Consider the following 22288-nt stretch of genomic DNA (forward strand, 5'->3'; position numbering starts at 1 on the left):
GGCGGGCATTTTTTCACTACTTTCTTTTCGACTCAAAAAATTCTTTATCTCTTTGTATGACCCACCACAACCTCCCCTTTGCTTTCCCAGGTTTCTTGACTGCCAACCCTTGTTTTCTGTCTATATATATATATATATATATATATATATATAGTTGTGTTTAATAACAGGGCCCTGATGTTAAATTTTAAAAATTGAACATAATGCATCCTTAAAATTTTGAGATGACTGTGTTTAAATTTATTCAGAAATTTCTCTTGTGTGGCAAGTAAAATGCAAGGACGTGCTCTCTCTCGGTGTTTTTCAATCTGGAATGCGGCTTCATTGTCCTTACAATGGCAGTTCCGTCTAAAAACATTTGCATGCGCTTCATATTTAAGCAACTCCTGTGATCACAAAATAAACGAAAAGGGCATTCTTCTCCACACAATACACCCCAAAGCTTATTTCAAAAGGAATGTCATAAAATGGCAGTCATCTTTATATACATTTAGTTTATTTACATCGACCTTTGCTACCAAAGAAGCGTAAATACAAGTTATCTAATCTTGGAAATATGTTGAAAATCTTCACACCTGCGCATTTTCAGCGCAGGGTCAACGCCTTTTACAAGGTGTAACTATAATCGTTAGGACACGCTGGTCTCTCATGAGATGGAATGGAGGCTTCGAAAACCTTCGAATTCCTATCCACGTTGGTCCGCCCTATTTTATGTAAAGCAGATGCCCCTAAAAAGTGCACGATATCTTTCAATCACACAAGAGAATTACTGTTCATATCTGTTTGCAAACGATTTTCGGCAGTTGTTTTTCACAAAAGTGTGGCACTTCGTTATAATATTTTGTTTATATCTTTTGATGTTTCAGGTTGTTGCATATTTGAAGCTTTCACCAGTGGCATAACAGAACCTGGTACCCATCCCACGAACGCAAAAACCTCTGAGGGCATATCGGATCTTGGGTCTAGGAAATCAATTTTGTCCCCGAAAGAAAGTTTCCTCTTTTTGTGAACATTGCGATCTTACGTTTAGTGCCTTACCAGAAAATATCTTGCTGTTCCAGGTTTGCATAAATGGCGATTGTGTCCCCAAAAAACCGTGGTACCCAGTGAAAACTGTCGCTGAATAAAATGCTGTTTAGCAAAAAAAGATGCTTTCTGTCGTGACATATTTTGGGTTGGTGCCATGCTGTGTGTGGGCTATAATTGAGAATTTCTGACGGATGTTGCTGGCGCCGTTTGGTGGATTGCACATGTTCGGTTTAATTTTATGATTGCAAATGTTCTATCACGTACCCCTTCGAAAGACGACAAAAAGTTTCTCCTGCTAGTAGAAAAGAACCACCTGACAAAACGCCTCCCGCGCAGTGCGCGGGCAGACAAAAATTTTTAGTACCGTTTGTGACTGCTGCAACGCCGCTTTAGGATACGGCCACTCTTTTTTGAAAACACGTAGCATTCTGATTCATCGTGTCTACCTCCGGCAGGACATATTTTTTCTGCGGAACCAGGGGCTTTGCGGTCCCGCATTGCCTTGTGAGCCAGGCCAAATACGCTGCCTTAAACCGAATAAAATGCAAATTTCGACCTGCGTATGTTGAGTTTGGGAGCTGCCAAAACAGTATTATTTCCCCGATTCATTTAAACATTGTTGCAGCTTGCAATAATGGTGCAAGGCTGGAGACACAGCAGAGCTTGCGCCCCATTCCTTTCACCCGAGACCTGGATATTGCACCTCATACGGATTTCCGAACTTGCAGCTGAAGGTGCTTCATGCCTGGCAGTCCCGGATCGTTCTTTCCGCAGCCTTTCACATCTCTGCCGAAGTGGACCACGGTAGAACCCGCGGTAACCGGTTTCCTGAACTCGGCGTGAGTGCTCGTCACTTCAGTCGCGTATGCACGTGAACTGGCGAGGACTACCGCACGAGAGAAATCAAGCCCCGAACGCTGGGTGGAGTGTTCTGAATGGTAAATCTGGCCGACGCCGGGCGCTCCTTACGCAGCGCACGCTCACCAGTGCTGGGTCTGGTTTCTTAGTATTTTTTTCTGGTAATGCTTTACGGTGGAACTCTAAAATGCTCTGCTGTTAAAAACCAACAGCCTCACAGGTGACATGAAGACAAAATACAGATTGTGTTCATTAAAGCCCAACGTCATTCCTATGGCAATATTACAAACATAATTGAAAACTTTGAATGTAATGAAATAAAGACTGTTTTTCTGCTGAATGCCTGCAAGAGACGCAGTGTGTACACTGCGCATGGACGTAGCTACTCGTCGATCCCGGCGTGAGCACTATTCGGACCACCCCTTCGCTACTCGCTACGAGGTTGGACGCCACTGTCCCGTAAGGGAGGGAGTGGCCCTGCAGCGTTCGCTAGGAGGCTGCTTTTCAAGGGCCGCCAGGACCTGCTGGACGGCTGATAGTTGGGTGCCCTTCTCATAACTGCGCATTGCTTCTTGGATCCACGCCGGTAGGTCTGTCCTGGTTGCCGCCTCGTTCGATCGCACTTCACAGTCCCTCAGAAAGTGGGCCGTTGTGGCCAAAGCATTTTCACACAACACACTGGTGTCGTCCGTGTAAAGGTCTGGCTGTATGTGTTTCATGACGACCGTGGTCATCAGTGAATTCGTCTGCAGCTGTCCGAGCGTGGACGCTTCCTCCCTGGTTAGCTCGGGGTGCGGTGGTGCCAGCACCCTCCTGTTGTTTCTGTAATATATGGTGATACCCTGAAAGGTATCGTATCTGTCCTTCGTCTCGGTCAACCACTCTGCAGACGGGTTCACTGCTGCCGGGCGGCCAGCTAATCCTCGCGCGACTGTGTTCGCCGTATCGTTGTGGTTGGTGGCGAGTTCCGATACCTCGTTTCCCGCGTGGGCGGAGAACCACTTTTTTGTCACCTTCTGTCCGTTGATGTTCACCCTCTCGGGCACCCGCACTGCTTCAAAGCCCAGTCATCCATTGGAAATATTGCGCACCGCACTCTTTGAGTCGCTAACCACCGTAGTCGTCTCTGGGTCCGCTATGGCCAGGGCGATGACCAGCCCTTGCGCTCGGTGCACGTCTCTCGTGACGAGCTCGCGGCGTTCACCGTGATTCCCGTCTTCCCGTCTATCACCACCGCCGCGAAGCACCTGTGGTCGCCGTACTTGGCGGCATCAACGAATCTGGTGCCCGCAACGTTCAGAAGCTGATCCAAAACGGCATTCACTGTGCCGCTCTTCTGTACGCGTTGCGGGTCGGATCTATGTTCTTGGGTAACGGATACATTCGCACGGCGTCTCGGACTGCCGCCGGGACTTCGCGCTCTTCCTGTTTGCCGAGGCTCTGAGGGTCGGCCACCGTCTCCATTCAAAGCCGGGCGAGAATGGTCCTCTCCGTTCGCGAACCCTTGAGCCGCTCTATCTGGCCGACCCGCTGGGCTTCCGTGATCTCCTCCAGCATGTTATGTATTCCCAGCTCGAAGAGCTTCTTCGTGCTCGCGCTGTCTAGCACGGCTATGGCTGCCCTGTACGCCTTCCTCATGGCCGCGTTAAGGTGGTTGCGCCCATGAAGCATCCAGTTGTGGAAGGACGCTGCCTAGGCGACGTGATGTATCGCGAAGGACTGAATCAGTCTGAGCAGGCTGTCATCCTTCATCCCTGATCTTCTATTCGTCAATCACTTGATCAGCTGCGTTGCTGCCGCTACCTTGCCTACCAGTTCGGTGAACGTGTCGTTGTTCGGGCGGTTCCGCTCGATCTGCTATCCGAGCAATCTTATCTGGGCTACCTCCGGAATCGTCTGCCCATTGCTTGAGCGCAGGCTGATGTCGCTCTCCTGCTTGGGTCCAGACTTCGGCGGGATTATTAGTAACTCCGATTTGTTGGGAGAACAGATCAGGTCCGTACCCCTCAACTGCTCCTTTATGGCGTCCACCGCCTGTTGCAGGAAAGACATAACGTGGCCGTCGCATCCGCCCGGCACCCACCGCGTGATGTCGTCCGCGTATATGGTGTGACAGACCTCGGGTATGGCTTCCAAGCGTCTCGGGACTCCGATAATGACTACGTTAAATAGCAGCAACGATACCACCGAGCCTTGGGGCGTGCTCACGCTTCCTATCTTCCGCTCGTCCAGAAGGTGGTCTCCCGCTTGGATCGTGGCCGTGCATCCTAAGAGGAACTCGCGCACGTAGTTGTATGGGCGCTCCCCCATTTGCAAGGCCCCGATTTGGGACAGGATGGCCGAGTCCTTCACCTTGTCAAAAGCCCCCTGTAGGTCCAGTCCCGCTATCGCGTGGTTGTCCTTTATCGCGTTGTCTATGACCTCCATCTTGATCTGTAACAGGCCGTCTTGGGTGCTTAGCTTGCTCCTGAAGCCGATCATCGAGTTGGGGTACAACAGATCGTGCTTCTCTAGGTATGCCTGCCACACGTTCGTGAGGACATGTTCCAGCACCTTCCCCACGCAGGACGCCAGAGAGATCGGGCGCAGATGCTCGATGCCCGGAGGCTTGCCCGGGGTGGGTATCAAGATCGTTTTCGCCGCCTTCCAACACTTGGGCAGCTTGCCTTCCTTCTAGCACCTTTGCACAGGGCTGTAAGGCTGGCGAGCGACGGTCGTTCAGATGCTTGAGTACCTCGCTTGTCACGTGATCCGGCCCGCTGGCGACCATCAGTTCCGCTCCTGAACCGTGGCGCGAACCTCCCACATTTTAATCTCTCTGTCCACCTTCTCGTTGGACGGACCCACGTAGTCGGGGTGGCTCTCCTCAAGGATGTCGAGTAGGTACTTGTTGCCAATTCGTTTGAGCATCTCTTCCTGGCTGAGCTCTGTGATTGACATGTTCGGGATCCTACTGAGATTGTCCCGCCTGTGGGACTTGGTCCTGGTCTCGTCCAGCCGGTGGCGTAGTACAGGCCACGTCCTCTCTACGTGTAGCTGACCATCCGCCACACTGCAAACTTCCACCCATTGATGGCGGCAGAGCGTGGTGCAGTGTTTTTGGATGGCCCCATTGAGATCTTCGACCTTCTGCTGCAGCTTCGTGTTGTGCCGCGGCTGCTTCCATCTCTTGTGGATGGAATGCTTCGGCTCGAGCATGTGAGCCAATCGGCTGTCTGTCGTTTTGATCTCGGGTTCGGTCTCTATCTCCTTGGTGGCTGCTCCCGCGCAAACCGTGATCTTGGTTGTCCACGTCTCTGCGTCTTGGGTGTCATCCTCGTCCTCCGGTAACAGGGTGCTATACAAATCCCAGTCCATGAGCATTTGGAATCGTTTCTCAAACGGCGTCTCATTCAATGGGACCCAAATTTCTAAATGGTTATGGTTGCTGTACAAGTTAAGACCCGTGTTGGTTAACGTCGGGAGCTTCCCACGCGTTCGAACGTTAGATCCGGAGTGGTATTTCCATCAATCTTGCAGCCCGTGCACGTGGGGTGCGAGGGGTCCGGGATCAAGGTCACATTCTATCCTTGGGTGGCTTCCAGGAGGTCCTTTCCCTTGGCCAGATTCTCGGCGTACCCTCATCTCTTGTGATGAGCGTTGAAATCGCCGCACACCTCTAGACCTGCGTTGTTACCGGCCGTATTGCCGATCCTGTGCATGAGCGTCTTGTAGCGCTCGCCGGGGTAGCTCGGCCCGCTGTAGATGTTGGCCAAGTAAACGCTTTGTGTCGTTTCCTTGCCTATCACTAGTTACGTGATGGTGTGCTTGGCCATGGACTTCTTTACGCCTTCTCTCTTTTCTTGACAGTCCCATTCTGACGAAGGTGAAGATCACCCTCCCTGCCCATTCCATTGGGTGCTCAGGGGGCTGGCGTGCGCTATGTAACCCGGCAAACGAGCGTTCTCGCTACTCGTTTCCTATAGGACAATTACGTCCGGCTTCCTATTTGACTTGTCGGCGAGGAGCTGGAGTATGGCCTTTTTGTTGTCGTTGCCAGATGACAAGGGACTTGTCGTTTACTGCACCTGCTGTGGTCCCCTACATTGTGGTACGATGCGCCTGAACAATTGGTGCAACTTAAGCATGGCAGCTGCTAGTTGGTGCTGCATGCTCTTTTCCTGCTATATGGCTGGCATGACGGTCTAATGTATAGATTCCGCCATGTTCCGTTGAATGATGGTTGTCATGTCCCTGCAGATGTTGCTCTTGAAACTGTTTAACGCGTCATGTAGTCTGTCTACCCTACCGGCGAGCTTACGCTCCTTGAAACTCTCGATGGCCCTCCTCTTGGGCGACGGTTCGGAGGTGGCCGCCCACTACGGCTGCTGCTGCTGGGCCTCGTTTGCGCTGTTGTCCTCTCCCATTAGCTCCACCTGTTGCTCGTCTATCGGTGTCTGCAGCTGTTGCTTGTGCTGCTGCTGTTGTTGCACCTGGCGTAGTGGCGTCATCTGTCTCGTTTGCCCGCTCGTCTGCTGTGCTTCCCGCGCCTGAAGCTGTTGGCACACCGCCTTCATCTGCTCGGCAATGCTCTCTATCGTTTTCTGCAGCCGCGCGTTATCTCTACGAAGCGCTTCCATCTGGCTCGGAGATGCCTTGTCGTGGCTCGCCTTGGCGTTGCTCGGCGCAGGGGCGAGGGCTTGTTACGGGCTCCTTCCCGCCCGCGCTCTCTTGTATGATCCGGGACCAATTAAATCTCTCTCTGGATTTCGATCTGCTTCTGCTCTGGCCTCTCCTGTTGCTAGCGCTGCGGCCGGGTCATTGCCTGCTCGCAGAGCGCGGTCGTCGCCCCTGCCTGCGATCCAATCGTGCGTGCTTAAACTCCGGGAAGCTGTCGGGCTTAAGGTTCTCCCGCTCCAGCCTGCGCCGTTCGTCTTTCCTTTCCTTCCTGGCCCACCTTCGCTTCTTCACCACGTACGGGGTCTTATATCGGTTCCTGTAAACGTTGGCCCCGGTGGGGTGGGAACCGTTGCAGAGCTTGCATCTTAGCTTGGAGGGCCCGGCGTGTGCTTCCTTCGGATTCTTCTGACCGCAGTCTATACCCACGCGCATGTGGAACGTGGGGCACACTTCTCTTCTGTGACCGTCCACTCGGAATGTCTTACAAAAGTCGAAGTGCTTCCTGTACAGGCTGCACTCCGGAATGCTAGAACCGTAGAACACTTGCCTGGGGAACTTGTCTCCTTCGAACGCCAGGATGATGGGGGGAGGGGGTCTTGGCGATCCTCCGCGCCCCGATCTCCGTCGGCTTCCTGGGCGTAATTAGCTTGGCCATGATCGTTTCTTGTGTGTGTTCCACTGACGTGTTGCCGATCACGCCCTTCCCTTCGCCGTTCTCTCCGGCACCGTCGCGTAAGCGCCCACTTGGTGTCTCCTTCCGGTCATCTCTATCTCCTTGATCTTCGAGTACCGGCACTCCCGGGTCGCGTCGGGTGTGCTGACCACGACGATGTTTCGCTCTCTGTTGGCCACAAACGTGTCGCTCGTCCCTTCGATCAGTGGGGTGCCACGCAGAGTCTTCCGAGTGGTCTCACGATCACCTTGCCGCCCTCCCTTTTCAGATTGGTGTTACGCTTCGCTTCCGTGATTACCGCCACTGCCGCTCGCCTCCCGAATGTCTTGGTTGCCGTAATCGCCGGGGGTTGGGAGCGTTGCCCCGGCTCTCCTCTCGGCTTCTTATTGCGTTCGGCTTTCGTCCAGTTGTCCTTCTGTTCTGGGGCTATTGACGTTGTTTCTTGTTCAACACTTGCTACTTCAACGCACATCCGGCCTGTGTCCTCTGTCGTGAGACCCCTGACGCCCTGGGTTCGGTCGGCATGGTTTTGCTTCAGCCAGTATTAGGCTTAAAGGTAGGCCTGGCGGCCTATCTCCACCACGTATTTCATTTCCAGTCTGGTAGGCTAGCTCCAAACAGGATGTCGGCAGAGGAAAATCCCCGAAAGGATCCAAAAAATCCTACCTTCTTGAAAACGTTTGTATCAGCGTTTGCGCGATGACCTTGCGGAAGCATTGGTACCAAAGTCTTTGTGATACCAATTAATTATCGCTCTCTAATTGTCATTAAAGCCGGTGCCGACGGAGGCAAGTCGGCGCCCTTTGTCGTCGTCTTGGAAACTTCATAAAATAAGGGAGATACTAAGGAAAATGTATAAAGCAGGAAAAACTTCCTTATTCTTTCCTCTGGTTTTCCCGTGACGTCAGAGAATAGTTTTCGTGCGATTGGCGGCTGCCAACCTAAGCCGAAGCCGAGAAATGATGGCTAGGTGATTGTAAGAGAGGGGGGTTTCACTTAGGTTCGATCGTGTCACTTCAATGCTAACATGTTGGTGAGACACTAACAAATATTTTTATTGCTGGCAGTTCTATAGTCCCTCCTGCCTATAGCTTACCTGTGGCGTTAAATTTGAACTTTGTGAATGATGTTTTGGTTTTAGTAGCGGGCGATTGCAGGCATCGAAAGGTACAGGGATAATGCCCGTCACGCCCGGCGAAGGTGCCCCGCTGGCCGACCGATACCCCCCTACCTCGACAGCCGTTGAGGCGGAGAGTGCCCCCTTTGGCCAGCAGATGTTGCCACCTCCTCAACGGTCGTTCATGCAAGATATCGGTGCGTGGTAGAGGTCCACCTAGCTATACACAGTGAAATATCAGTGCTATGTTTTTCGCGGCAACCGGAAAATAAAACGTATTATGCGAAAATCGTATTATCCAAAGAGGATAAAAACAGGAGGAAATTATGCATGCTCCGTCAGCAACTCCCTTCTATTGAGCAACGTTGCAGTTGCTGGTATATTTGTGCGGCACTTTATTCTTTTCAACGTCCAGGACTGCATTCTTTTGCAACGTAAAAAGAAGCTAGCGGTATTTTTGGCTTCGCGGGCGCTTATTTTTACGACAATTTGTGTCCTTCCTTAAATCGGTGAATCCAGCCGCCAGACGCTTGCAAGCCTTCAATGTGCAAGAAGAGCACGGAGATGTCAACTTTTTCGCGTAGAACTGACCTTTGGACGTCGACTCCTGCGGCGCTAACTTCCTCGAAGCTTGTAAGCAGAACGTCCTCCGAGGCGATTATGATATCTTTTGCAAAATGACGCAGTGTATTGCCTGACGTACCATCACCATTGGAGGGAGCGGCCACGCCTGGCAGGGAAGTGTTCACCGCAAAACCGACACAGCCACGGCCTCAGCGACTGCGCAACGTACAGATTGTGCCTTTTTGGAAAGTGGTTAAGCTGTTGCAGGAAAACGTAAGATTTCTAGAAATGTTGAATAAGCACACTTTCGCGATCGTATCATCCAATTTTTGGCAAAACTTTAATCTTCATGAAAGCACAAAGGCGCAATATTTCTAAGAGACGTAGGCGCGCATTAGGAAGAAAAACGTATTGATCCAAAAAGCGTATCATGATGAATCATATCAACGAGATTCTACTGTATATGTACCAATAGGCTACCAGGCATGCATGGGTCAGGTTCGAGTACGTACATACCGCGGCGAGTGACGTTGTGAGCGACCGCCGCCTCAGCGAGAGAGTGACACCAGCATGCCGAAGTCTTCAAATACCCCTGGCGTAGTCTAACGAAGGTTTCACGTATAAGAACTGTACCCATTTGCCATACTGGCCAACATACGGCCTGCAACCTTCGAACTCTACTGTGGGCCCAGAATTTCTCCCAACACGATACGACGACCGTCCTGTGTGCACACTCCGCTGGTTCTCTGCACTGAAAAACTGCGCTGAAATATGCACTGAAAAACTGCGAGGCGTGAAGTTAGCTTTACTTTTTTAGAAAAAAACGCATTTTGTGATGGAATGAACTTCGTAGTTACTAAAGGTAAGTTCTTTCAACTTGAACACGGTTTTAGTTTGTTTTCAGGGCTCCTCTAAATTATTATGAAGTGATTGTACGCCCTGACAATCCCTGGTGACAGTCCCCTCCTGAATTCCGAGGACGTATGAACCACCGTTAAAATAAATTCTATTGTCAAAAAATTTGGGACGTTCCAATTTGGTGTATGATAAAGAAATTCATGAAGATGTGGAATCGGCAATGGCTAAAGTAAAAACACAGTATACCGTAGTTACGGGGGACTTCAATGCTAAAGTAGGCAAGAATCAGGCTGGAGAAACGGCAGTTGGGAACTATGGTCTGGGCTGTAGAAATAGCAGGGGGGACCTACTAGTTGAGTTTGCAGAACGGAATAACCTACGCATAATGAATACCTTCTTCTGTAAACGGGAGAGTCGGAAGTGGACCTGGATGAGCCCGAATGGGGAGCACAAAAATGAAATAGACTTCATATTATGCGATAACCCTGGTGTCGTGCAGGATGTGGAAGTGCTTGGAAGGGTAAGGTGTAGTGACCACCGTATGGTAAGATCTCGAATTAGCCTAGATTTGAGAAGGGACCGCAACGAGCTAGTACAAAAGAAGCCGATAAATGAGCTAACAGTAAGACGTAAGTTAGAAGAATTCAGGATCGCGCTGCAGAACCGATATTCCGCCCTTAAGCACCTGGTGAGGATCAGATAACAGCAGACCTCTTGAAGGATGGCGGACAAATTGTACTTGAAAAACTGGCAGACCTGTACACGCAATGCCTAATGACCGCAATGGTACCGGAATTATTGAAGAACGCGAACATCATCCTAATCGACAAGAAAGGCGACATGAAGGACTTGAACAATTGCAGGACGATCAGCTTACTGTCAGTTGTCTACAAGGTATTTACCAAGGTAATCGCTAACCGAATCTTTGCAACCTTAGATTTCAGTCAACCTAAAGAACAAGCAGGGTTCCGTAAAGGTTATTCAACAATGGACCATATTCACACGATCAATCAGGTGATAGAGAAGTGCGCTGAGTATACTGAACCCCTATATATAGCCTTCATAGATTATGAGAAAGCATTTGACTCGGTCGAAACCCTAGCAGTCATTCAGGCATTACGGAACCAGGGGGTAGATGAGCATTATGTAAGAATACTAGAGGATATCTACAATGGGTCTACAGCTACCATCATCCTCCATAGGGAGAGCAGTAAAATACCTATAAGGAAGGGTGTCAGACAAGGAGACACAATCTCTCCAATGTTATTCACAGCATGCTTACAAGAAGTATTCAGAACGTTGGATTGGGAACAGGTGGGAGTAAGGGTTAATGGAGAATACCTCAGTAACCTCAGATTTGCTGATGACGTTGCCTTGCTAAGTAACTCGGGGGACGAATTGCAAAGCATGCTTTCCGCACTGGGCGAACAGAGTAGAACCGTGGGCCTGATAATTAACATGCAGAAAACTAAAGTAATGATCAATAACCTAGGGACAGCACAGCAGTTTGAGATAGGTGGCGAGGCAGTGGAAGTGGTAAGCGAATATATCTACTTAGGCCAAGTTGTGACCCCAGATCCCAACCATGAGGCAGAGATAATTAGAAGGATCAGAATGGGGTGGGGTGCATATGGCAGACATTCTCAGATAATGAATAGCAGCCTACCATTGTCGCTGAAGAAGAAAGTGTATGACAGCTGCATCTTACCGGTGCTCACCTACGGGGCAGAAACTTGGAGGCTCACTAAGAGGGTTCAACCTAAATTCAGAACGACTCAGCGGGCAATGGAGCGGAAAATGATAGGTGTAACATTAAGGGACAAGAAGAGAGCGGAGTGGGTAAGGGAGCAAACTGGTGTTAAAGACATATTAGTAGAAATTAAGAAGAAGAAATGGACGTGGGCAGGGCATGTAATGCGAAGGCAAGATAACCGCTGGTCATTAAGGGTAACAGAGTGGATCCTTAGAGAAGGCAAGCGTTGCAGGGGGCGGCAGAAAGTTCGATGGGCAGATGAGATCAAAAAGTTTGCGGGGATAAATTGGTCACAGTTGGCACAGGACCGAGGCAATTGGAGAAGAATGGGAGAGGCCTTTGCCCTGCAGTGGGCGTAGATAGGCTGGTGATGATGATGATGATGAAAGAAATCCTATTATGAAGGGCTCTGTGGTAATGTTCTGTGACCAAGCATGGTGGTGTGGGGTTATCGACGCCAAGAAGGACGAGGTATGTGCCTCTAGGGAGGAATAGGAAGATGAAAAGAGCGTGCACTCGGGTTTTCGTTCCTGGAGAGAGAGAGAGACTAAACATGTTTATTATTTCTTAATAAAGAGTCCTTAGGGTGGCCTCATCATTCCAGGAGTCCATTGGCACGGGCCGCGTCTTCTGCCCTCTCCACCAACTTGCGCTGGACGTCGAGGGAAGAGCTGCCAAGGCGCTCTCCCAAAGCTCATAGGTGTGGAAGGGATTGGGCGGGTCAAGTGGGCTTTGTATATAGCTGCCGACCATGTGAAAAAGTGTTCCAAACTCCCCGCAGAAGCGGCACAAACGGGGATACAGGGTGGGGGCTATGTAGTGGTTTCTGCTAGGGTGGGGGTAAGTATTAGTTTGCAAGGCACGAAGTATTCTATCGGGACCCTTGGGTAGTTGTTTGTGCGGTGGGGCGTACGTTTGTCTTTGTAGCCGATAGTTCGTGGTAATCTCATAAAACGAGACTAGAGGAAGCGGACGCAGATCTTCTTCTTCAGGTGCTCGGTCGGTCAATTCTCGAGCTGTGAGATGGGCAATCTCGTTCCCTGAGAGTCCAATGTGCGCAGGCGCCCAGATTATCTTGGCAGGTCTTTTTAGTGGCTTCTATTGAAGTATTTTAAGTGCAGTTTTGTGTATTCTCCCGCTGGAAAAGTTGCGACAAGCCTGCTGAGAGTCAGTAATTACGGTCTACACCTGAGTTTGGGTAAGCGCCAATGCAATGGCCGCTTCCTCGGCGAGTAGAGGGTTGGCTCGGTCCAGTGATACGCTGGTGCGGTGCTCTTGGTCTAAAATAACTGTTGCTACTGAGGCCCGCCTTCCGGGATAGAGGGCCGCGTCCGTGTACGCCACGGCAGGATGGCTTCCATACCGCTTTGAGATAGCACGGGCTTTTGCTTCTCTGCGTTCGGCGGGATGCACTGGGTGCATGTTTCGCGGTAGCACAGGTACTGTAATGTGGCGCTGGATATCATGCGGGATGTCTGGGACTTGGGGTGTTGGGTGTTGAAGCGGAATCGATAGTCCAAGTCTCGAAAGGATGGATGTGCCGGTTTCTGTAGTGCCTAATCTTGCCCTCTGGTGGGATAGATGTGCCTGTATGAGTTCATTAGCTGTATTGTTGAGTCCGAGACGAAGCAGTTTGTCTGTCGAGGTGCTGACTGGTAGGCTCAGAGCCTGCTTGCAGGCTTTTCGTATAATGGTGTCCAGTTTCTTCAATTCTGTTGTTGAGAGTAGAGCCTAGGGTATTGCGTAAGTGATCCGCGAGATGACGAACGCCTGTACAAGTCGGAGTGTATCGGATTCACCCATGCCCTTTGCATTAGTTGGTATGCGCTTGAGCATGTGTGTGACTTGCTCTGTCATGGTCTTGATCATGTTGATTGTTATGATATTTTTCTTGTCCGCCTGAAAGGTGACCCAAAGTATCTTGATGCTTTGAGCAGGGGTGATAATGTGCCCATCTATGTGTATGGCGATGGTGGGTGTTCCTGAAGCTTTTTTCTTAGTTGGAGACACGAGCAATAGTTCGCATTTTTGAGGGGTGCAGCTCAGCCCGCATGACCTTGCGTAGCCATTTACTACGTCCGCTGCTTCCTGTAGGCGCTCCTCCATTGCTCCCACTGAACCTGTGGTGGACCAGATGGTAATGTCGTCCGCGTAGAGACCATGATTTATACCCTGAATAGAATTAAGTAGTGTAGGGAGTCCTATGAGAGCAATGTTAAAGAGGAGGGGAGATAGTACAGCCCCCGGAGGAGTTCCACGTCCTCCTATTGGAAAGGGGTCCATGGTGTGGTCCCCTACTTTGAGTGTGGCTTTCCGATCTGTGAGGAAAGACTTGACATACTGGTAGGTCTTGACTCCGCAGTCCAGGGTGTTCAGCTTCGCCAGGATGGCCGTGTGTTACATTATCGAAAGCGCCCTTTAAATCCAGTGCCAATATAGCCGTCGGGGAGTTACGAGTTGCGGGTCTCATTGGTTCTTCTTTGAGCTGGAGCAGTATATCCTGCGTTGATAAATGGGGTCGGAAACCCATCATTTCTGGGGGCAGTTTTCCCGTGTCTTCCAGAAAGGATTGAAGTCTTTTGAGGATGATATCATCTAGGAGTTTGCCTATGCACGAAGTAAGAGATATGGGACGGAGGTTCTCTATACTCGGTGGTTTTCCTGGTTTCGGGATCAGCCGAACTTCCAGTCCTCAGGTATTGTTCCTTCCTTCCAGATATTATTGAAGTAATTGGTGAGCTCCAAGAGCGACGGGTCGTCAAGGTTAACAAGCATCCTATTAGATATGTGATCCATTCCTGGAGCTGTGTGTCTTCTCAAAGTCTGCATGGTTGCGGTCACTTCGTGCAATTGGATGTCTTCGTCAAGCGCCGGGTTTGGTGCTCCTGAATATGGTGGTAGAGGTTCTGTTGGGTGTGTCTGGAGATACCTGTTCTTGAGGGCTGTGAGCAGGTCTTGCATGTCTCCAGGAAATTGGGGTATGATTTTAGCCATGTTGTGTTGCCAGCTCAGGAGCCAGTTCAGGAGCCAGCTCATAAGCCAGCTCAGGAGCTGGCTCATGTCGTCAGTTTCAAGAAGCACTAATCGAAAAATAGGTGCATAGGTTTCGAACGCGCAGGGCAGCTCATGCTTCACATTTGTATTTAGAATTAGAACACTACCAAAACGATTCTTTGATGTACTGGAGTTGATCGCACAGGTTTCTCTCAGATGTCTGTCTCCATGTTTCGGCGACAGCAGCGTAGTATCCGTGAAAGCCTGCGACAGTCGCTAAGCGGTCATTCTCGTCAAGGAGGTCTAACAGACTTGTGACATCTGATGCGAAGACCTCGGTTGGATCACGCCATTGAGTGGTGAGTGCGTGCAAACGAACCCCCCGTATGGGATAAACTTGGTGTACCTGGGAACTCTCTGCCTCAAGTTCCTTAATGATTGAGAGCACGGCACACGAATCGATCTTCAGAAACCTCATCTTAACAAGCAAGTCGTGCACAGCTTCAGGCGACCAAATAAGACTCTTGAGCTTCTCACACTTCGTTTCCTTGGCTTCGTCGCTTCTCAAAAAAAGACAAAATGGAGCGCCAGTAGTTCTAAATATCTTCTAGAGCTTCATAAAAAGAGAACCACCTCGACGGAAATACGGTTTTCCGCGACTTGAGGGTCATGCCCATGGCCAAGCACACAAGACCAAACTTTCCGCGCAGCTCCCGCGATGATTTCAACAGGGCAGGAAAGTGCACAACAAAATCGTGAAGTACGTTAAACGGGCTCATCCTGATTCCTTCCTCCAGAGCGTTGTTGAGTATGTGGCACGGATCTTTGAATTGGAGCGCTCTGAATTTGGGGTTGGAGAGTTGCAAGTCCTTGTGAAGCTTCAGCATGTAGGAGGCTGAGTCGGAGCACAATACAGCTATGTCACCTAAGGTCTTTCGAACCTTCTGTAGGGCGGTTGGCATCAACATGGCAATTGATACTGCGTTACACTGCTGAATTATTTGCAAGTCTATCATGACGGTTCTACGTCCAGGAAGCTCGTCATCGTAGAATGTTGCAAGCACCGCCAGGGCCGGATGACCGCGAAGTTCCGGCAACTCGTCGATAGTGACGAAAATTGGCTGGTCTTTCACCAAAGAGCTTATCGTCGCAAGGTCTTTGTCACTGACCTCATGTAGGTATTTCCGATATAGTTGGTCACTACCTGGCATCGTGCGTGCCGCCGGACACTTGCTTCGAAAAAGGCTGCCAAGAAGTCCATCAGCCTGGTGCAGCGGAATCACAGTATGACAGAGTGCACGGCAAAACTTGTGCGGGATGTCATTCGCGTCTTCTCTCTTTGAGCGGTCCCGAGTGATGCATTCTTCCAGCGAACTTTGCTGTGGCGAGTTGCCTGTGAGATAGGAATAACAAGACGATGTGAATAAATCGGACTCCGACAATGCAAGTCTGTTTAGACCCTGGCATAGAAGTAAGCGTGCACAAAGAAACCTCGTGAAACTGTACGAAACATGCTACATTCAATCTCACGTAGCCCTAAATTCAAAGCACCAACAATTCAGCAAGGACTTACCTGTGTCCGGACGGCGCGTCTTCATACGGACGTGGCGCTGCGATTGTAAATACTCCGCAATTCTCACGGCCCCCTTGCCGTTGGCAATGCTAACTGTCACATGACAAAGCTTGCAAACGATGACTCCTTCAGAGGACGTTGACTCTTCAAAATCACTATACTCCTTTACGTAGTCGCTGCAAAGCTTTCGTTTCCTTCCCATTTTGCTTGCACGAAATTTCTGTTGACGCGCTACAGAAATGCGTCATGTGAGCATGCCACGCTTTCCGCCAGCAGGCTTTCCGCGCTTGACCCTCACTGCCAGTCACTGCCGTGGCTGTCTGAAACTGTTCTCTCTCGCCCGCTCATGCGAGGAAGACCAGACCAAGCACAGACACCCAATGCGCCGCGCGCAGAAGCGGGCGGCGAAGCCCGGGGACCGTGTATTCGATGTTGTCTGGGCGCCCTAGCGCCGCTGTCGCCTGGCGCGCAGTAGTGTCGCCAGGGGACAGTATATCAAGAAGCCATCTCGCGCTCCCTGGGCCCGTGCATTCGTTGACCTGTTGACGGCTCGCTTTGTGCACGACAATGTCGTTATTAAATATGCGATGGTTGCGGTCTCCGAGATACTGTCGACACGCGGTAAACATTACATCGTTCAAACCAAAGGATGTATCAATAAGCGCTTAGAAATTGTCCTTTGGATAAAGAACGGAACCAGGTCATCTCGGCCCTTGAAATCGGAGTTTATTGGATAAATCCGAATTGTCGAACATTTTACCGGCGAATGTTTACCGGATTTTTTCGGATAAAACCGGAAACACAGAGCTCTACTTAAAAGGAATGACACAGCCTCATTGAATGTATCTTCTTTTCTTTGAACATGGTGTAAGTACAATGTTTAAGATGTTATGAGGCTTAGCATTACCGATACAATAAAGTAGTCAACGCATTATTTGGATGGGGAGAGGTCTGGTTAGGGAACGGAAGGGTTTGGAAGCTCTTTCCAGTGTCTTAAATAAGCGCCAGTATTTGTGCTAGACACTTTTGCCGGCAGTCTATAGAACAGGGGCAATTCTGTCTAAACAAGTATCCACACTTCCGGTTTTTAGAGGTTCGATTTACAGTTTTTCTTCAAGATATGCGCACTAAATTCAGAAAAAGCACGTAATTGTCATCGCAAGTTCACGCCCCCTGGGCAAGAAGGGAATCTTCGCAAAATGGTTATACTGCAATTTTCTCATACTGCGTACAAACAGATATCCCGTAGAAAAAACAAATCGTTCGCACAGGTAAAAGCCTGTCGTTATACGCAGTGCAATTCCTTGCATAATTCACAGATAACTGGAAGAAACAGTAGGTGAAAAACGCAGCAGCAACAAGCACCCGTAAACGCGTATTTGCGATACGTAAAGAAGGAAGATCAAGTGAACGTCAAAAACAAATTAGGCCTTCTAATGAGGTAAACTATTTTTTTTTAAAAAAAAAAAACAAAGAAACACGTATTAACTAGTCACAACTTCATTGCATTGCAATTGTAACCAATCAGCGCAAAATCTCATTAACAACGACCATATAAGCTTTAGCTGCTGCAGAACCATACACAATCCTAATTTGTAGAGTTATTTCGGGCAGAAATAAATGGGGTGCCAGACGCAGAAACAGTTTAACGCCACGCGGACATGATATTTCCCTTCATCTTCTACCGGCAACGTTTGGCGCATATTGTTATTTAATCCCAGAGCTTCTATGTGGCCATACAACTTCCAAAATGCGCTGTTGTCTTTTTTCAATACGGTGTTCCACTGGCCGCATTCTTGCTTGATGTTTTCTTAAAGCATTTAATGCACCTCCGGCTTCCTCTCCTGGTGGCCATTCAGTTTTTTCTTAAAGGGGCCATAAAGAAAACAAACAACTTTGGTTCTTTCGACAGATAAACGCTCGCAGAGCGGATGCACCGGTATTCGACTCGCCGACGCTCGCTTGCGCACGTCACTTTGCTGACTGCTGCTTCGCCACCTATGTATTCCTTCAGTTGTAAGTGGAGCATAAGTTCGCTCCAATAAACTTGTCTTCCTTCGGGACAATTGCGTCGTCTTTGGCTTCGTGACGATATTGCAAAGCTTACATTACGCAGTGATGTTTATACCTGGTAATAGCGTAGCTCACTCAATGAATGCTGCTCACTCAACTGCGAGAAAGCGTGTCTATTTGTTTGCACACGGAGTACCCGTGATGTCTATTTCGCATGCCACTGGAGTACAAACACCTGGCGCACCACTTTTGAGTGAAAGTCCTTTCCGCCTAGAGCACAACTGTAACTGAGTATTCAGTTACAGAGGTATCACAAAGGTGTCGGGTTCGGGTGACCTTTATTAAAACATACGCTTTTTTTTACAGACGTACGTAAGAAATCGGTCACAAAGTAAAAAGAAACATGCACGGAACAAAAGAAAAATACTTCCTATTTAATGCGCCCAACAGGCGACACTCTACGAGGAGAGTGCACGTTGTCTAGGAAGCGGTGCACAGCACCACAAGGAGATAAGAATTATGATCCGGTGTACTTAGGCTAAGAGAAGCCAGGCTTCCGCATGCGCGGATAGGCATTTCCAGTTGGGCGGCATCTACATTTTGTCTGCTCAGCTTATTGCTGCAACTAGTCAACACCAAACAGTTGTTATAAAGTGGTACGCACGCATTACCATTACAATTTTAGATGCGACGCATCTCTTTAACTCGCCTTGTCCCTCCGGCGTCCATCCGTAGACCGCATCCCTCCCCATTATCCTCGCCGCACCAGCTGCGCGGTAACGCCGCGCTCACCGCAGCGCCATCTGTGTGTTAGCGCCCGCTCTCACCGCAACGCCAACTGTGCGTCAGCGCGCGTTAGCGCTCGGTTAACACATGCGCATGCGCTGCTCTCTCTCTCATTCCCCTCACCGTTAACGCGCGGTACATATAAACGCGATAACTGCGCCGCTTCGCTCAGTCGTTCCATCGCCGGCGCTCCGATGACATCCGATGACCACCGATGATTTGAATGGAGACTAACAATTCTGATATCACGCTGGCTGGCGCGATCATACCCAACACTAGCCACCCCGTTACCTCCGATGCGTCGCATCACCCCATGGTTCCCCCCGCGGGAAGATGCTTGTAATTTTTTTTACACAAGTGGCGCTTCTTGCAATTCTACAGGTTTAGGATGCGCTCACGCAACTATATTTCTAAATACCTGGAAATTTTAAAATGACAAGCTATGGTGACGCCAACATGAGCATTCTTTCGCTAAACTATGTGAACAAAATATCTCTTGTCTGCGGTGGTGTTATCCACTTGCTACATGTGGCGCTAAGTTTTATTATAGTTCATGTTTTTTTACTTTTCTAAACAAAAATAAGGAGTTACGTTATGCCCTGTGCAGCCTGCTCCACGCACTTTTGCGGTGAATCCGCGTTTGAGAAATTTTGTATTGCGAATGGGCGGACTTCGTTTCTGAGACTAGACTAACTTTGATAAGACCCTGAGCTTCACAGAGCGCGTCAGTTTAGCCCAGAAATCTGAGATCTCTTCATGTACCGCTTTTATTGAACATGGAACACCGACTCTGCTCTGTTTTACATGACAACAACTTGCAAAGACACCCACTATTGCAATACGTCTCTGTTCCCCGAACCGTAGGGGCCCGACAGACAGACGACACTTGGAGTTTAAGCCGAAACATTCTCTATGCCTCGAGTGTTGCGAGTCGCGCAATGCCTCCCGGGCGCGCAAATCCACCGCGGCAGTAATGCACTCTCTGGAGCGCATCGACATAAAATTTGAGTGAAGTTTTAGAGCTTTTTGGAAAAGTAATTATTGTGCAGTGTATCTGGTCACCCTATGCTTCGACATGCCTCAGCAAAGTCAAGAGCATTCACAATAATGTTACTCTTGGGAGAAAATAATAAAATCTGGTTAACTTCATCAGCGTTCTTACATCGAACACTTAAAAAAACCGTACACACTGAGTACACGGTGTTCATTTTGCTGTTCCGGTAGTTCATTATACATTAAGCTAGAACCAATGTTTAATTTGAAAGGTTGTGCATTCTTTATTTTTAAACACGCTTACCACTCAATTGCAATTCTATGGCTGCGTAGGTTGTGCTTTTAGGAAATATAATAACTTTTTACGCTGTGCTAGCTAGTTACAGACACTTGTACCTTGTTTCGGTGATTATTTGCCGATATCAACACATTTTTCGAAGTACCTATACATACCTTCATTCACTCATTGCTGAGAATCACATGCTGAGCCCGTTCCACTGATTGAAAAGGCTCTACCCAGTCGGAAGGGGGCAACGAACACACGAAACCACAATGAAAAGCTGAAAGATTAACCAAAGATTTGAACAATGCGTTTCACGTATCAAAGATTTAATCGTACTGGCAAATTTGAAACTTACGTGTGGGGTGACGGATGGGCACGCTTCGTTGAGAAACACAACTGCAATATTTTTCCGGTTTTCCGAAAACCAGAAAAGCAGCACAGAGGTAAGCGGAATATTGTTCATAAATCCCTACAATAAACCTGTAGGCATCAAGGACATCTTGAATCAAAACTTCGGCATTATGTTTGATTGGGAAATAATGCGGGGGAATGGACGAAAAAAAACGTAATGATCAATAGAGGCACGCAATACGTTGGCGTGCTAGGATTTCAGTTCGCGCAGATAACAGCGATGTTTTGAAGAACATTTACTTCTAATGTGGAAAGAAAGATGATATTTACATTTGCGGTCCTTATCAGGCTAAAGGTATATGTCAGAGTGTCTTTTAGTGCCTTACTGGCTAAGAATACCTGGAGAAAATGTTGGCTTCTGGCTTTCTTATAACGGCTAGCAAATGCATTTTCGAGCCACAATTTTGTGTATCCCGGAGCTTGGCCTCACTGCGGGGTCACGCGGGTAGCACTAATTTTAGAAAGACAATCTCCTTAAATTTTTTGTACGCAACCGGCTTGGCGCTACCAAACTGATGTCAGGAAATGTGAACGTACATCCTCTTACTCTGACTTCTTTTGCAACTAACACCAGCCTAATAAAAAAGGTCTTGAAAAGTGCGTTTCCAAGAACCTTTCCGGTGCTGCTGTGAAGAGCAGACATAGGCATGGTATATTCCCTGCTTTTTTTTTGGAGATTTTAACATCCAGTTTAGGATGACGCAGAATCAAAATAAGGCCACCGCTGACTATAGTCTTGACGTACATCGTGAACTTCCACTATAGAAAGACTCTTTACCTCTTTATTAGCAATAATAGTGTTAAAATGCTGACAAAATTAATAATGTTTTGTATACGCTGATTATCTGGCGTACTTCATGGCGAAAGTTGTAAGTCGTGTCTCGTATTTTCAAATATTCTAGCAAAATTACAATTTTTAAATGTCGGCTGAAACATATTCGAACATTGGAAAATTTTACGCACCTTCAAAGCCCCACGAAATACCACTAGGCAATAAAGGTTGCGATACTTACTTCAAATAAACCTACAAATAACGCTAGGAACAGCATTTACTCGAATTTATTAAAATACTCTGAATTAACGTTCGAAGACGCATGCGAGAAATACAATATCCGCAATTTAGGTTTCAGATGTTTTCGCCTTTTCGGGTGAAATAAAACGGAGTTAGAAAAAGAAGCGAGAGCAAATTGCCCCTCCAGACCACACCTGCAGTGCAACATACAACCAGTCCGCGCCTAGAGCCACAGGGCCTTGCTACTGCGCTAAACTTGTCATGCAGTGGAAAACGAAGGAAGGTTGTAGAAATTATTGGTCATTGGGGTAAAGGTGTGCACTAAAATCTACAAGAAAACATAAGCGGTGAAGAAACCGTCCACAAATCAGTATTCGCACTGGGGGTCGGCGTATAGCACGGTGTTGCGTTTTCTCTTGAGGCATTGTCTGTAGCACTCTCGCTCTGAAGACGTAGATTTCGATGGAGAATATTTTTAATAAAAAAAGCGAAATGCTAGCCTATTCAATGCAAATCCAGACTTTTTCGCTATAAAGACACGATTGTGGTTTCGCCGCAGAATTGATATGGAAGGAAACACCCGCTTCCCTTACAACACAAAATAGGTGCCGCACACGGCAAGACGCTGCTAAGACTACAAAACTCAACAGATAAAGGGAATACAGTAGACTGCAGTTGAGAACTACTCTGTCAGACGAACTCCATGGTTGCG

At 48.7% G+C, this 22288-nt stretch overlaps 1 protein-coding gene across 1 annotated transcript in view; it reads left to right on the forward strand.

Moving 5' to 3' along the window:
* Window positions 1-1133, forward strand: part of LOC144142268 (venom metalloproteinase antarease TserMP_A-like) — a 63255-nt gene extending 62122 nt beyond the window's left edge. The window contains exon 14 of the mRNA XM_077673636.1: window positions 867-1133. Coding sequence (XP_077529762.1) covers window positions 867-902 — 36 coding nt within the window. The 3' untranslated portion in view covers window positions 903-1133. The remainder of the gene's footprint in view (window positions 1-866) is intronic.
* Window positions 1134-22288: the final 21155 nt, after the last annotated feature.

The sequence above is a fragment of the Haemaphysalis longicornis genome, unplaced genomic scaffold (assembly GCF_048455015.1).
Source record: "Haemaphysalis longicornis isolate Haplotype H1 unplaced genomic scaffold, Haemaphysalis longicornis Haplotype H1 scaffold_6, whole genome shotgun sequence".
NCBI classification, from domain to species: domain Eukaryota; kingdom Metazoa; phylum Arthropoda; class Arachnida; order Ixodida; family Ixodidae; genus Haemaphysalis; species Haemaphysalis longicornis.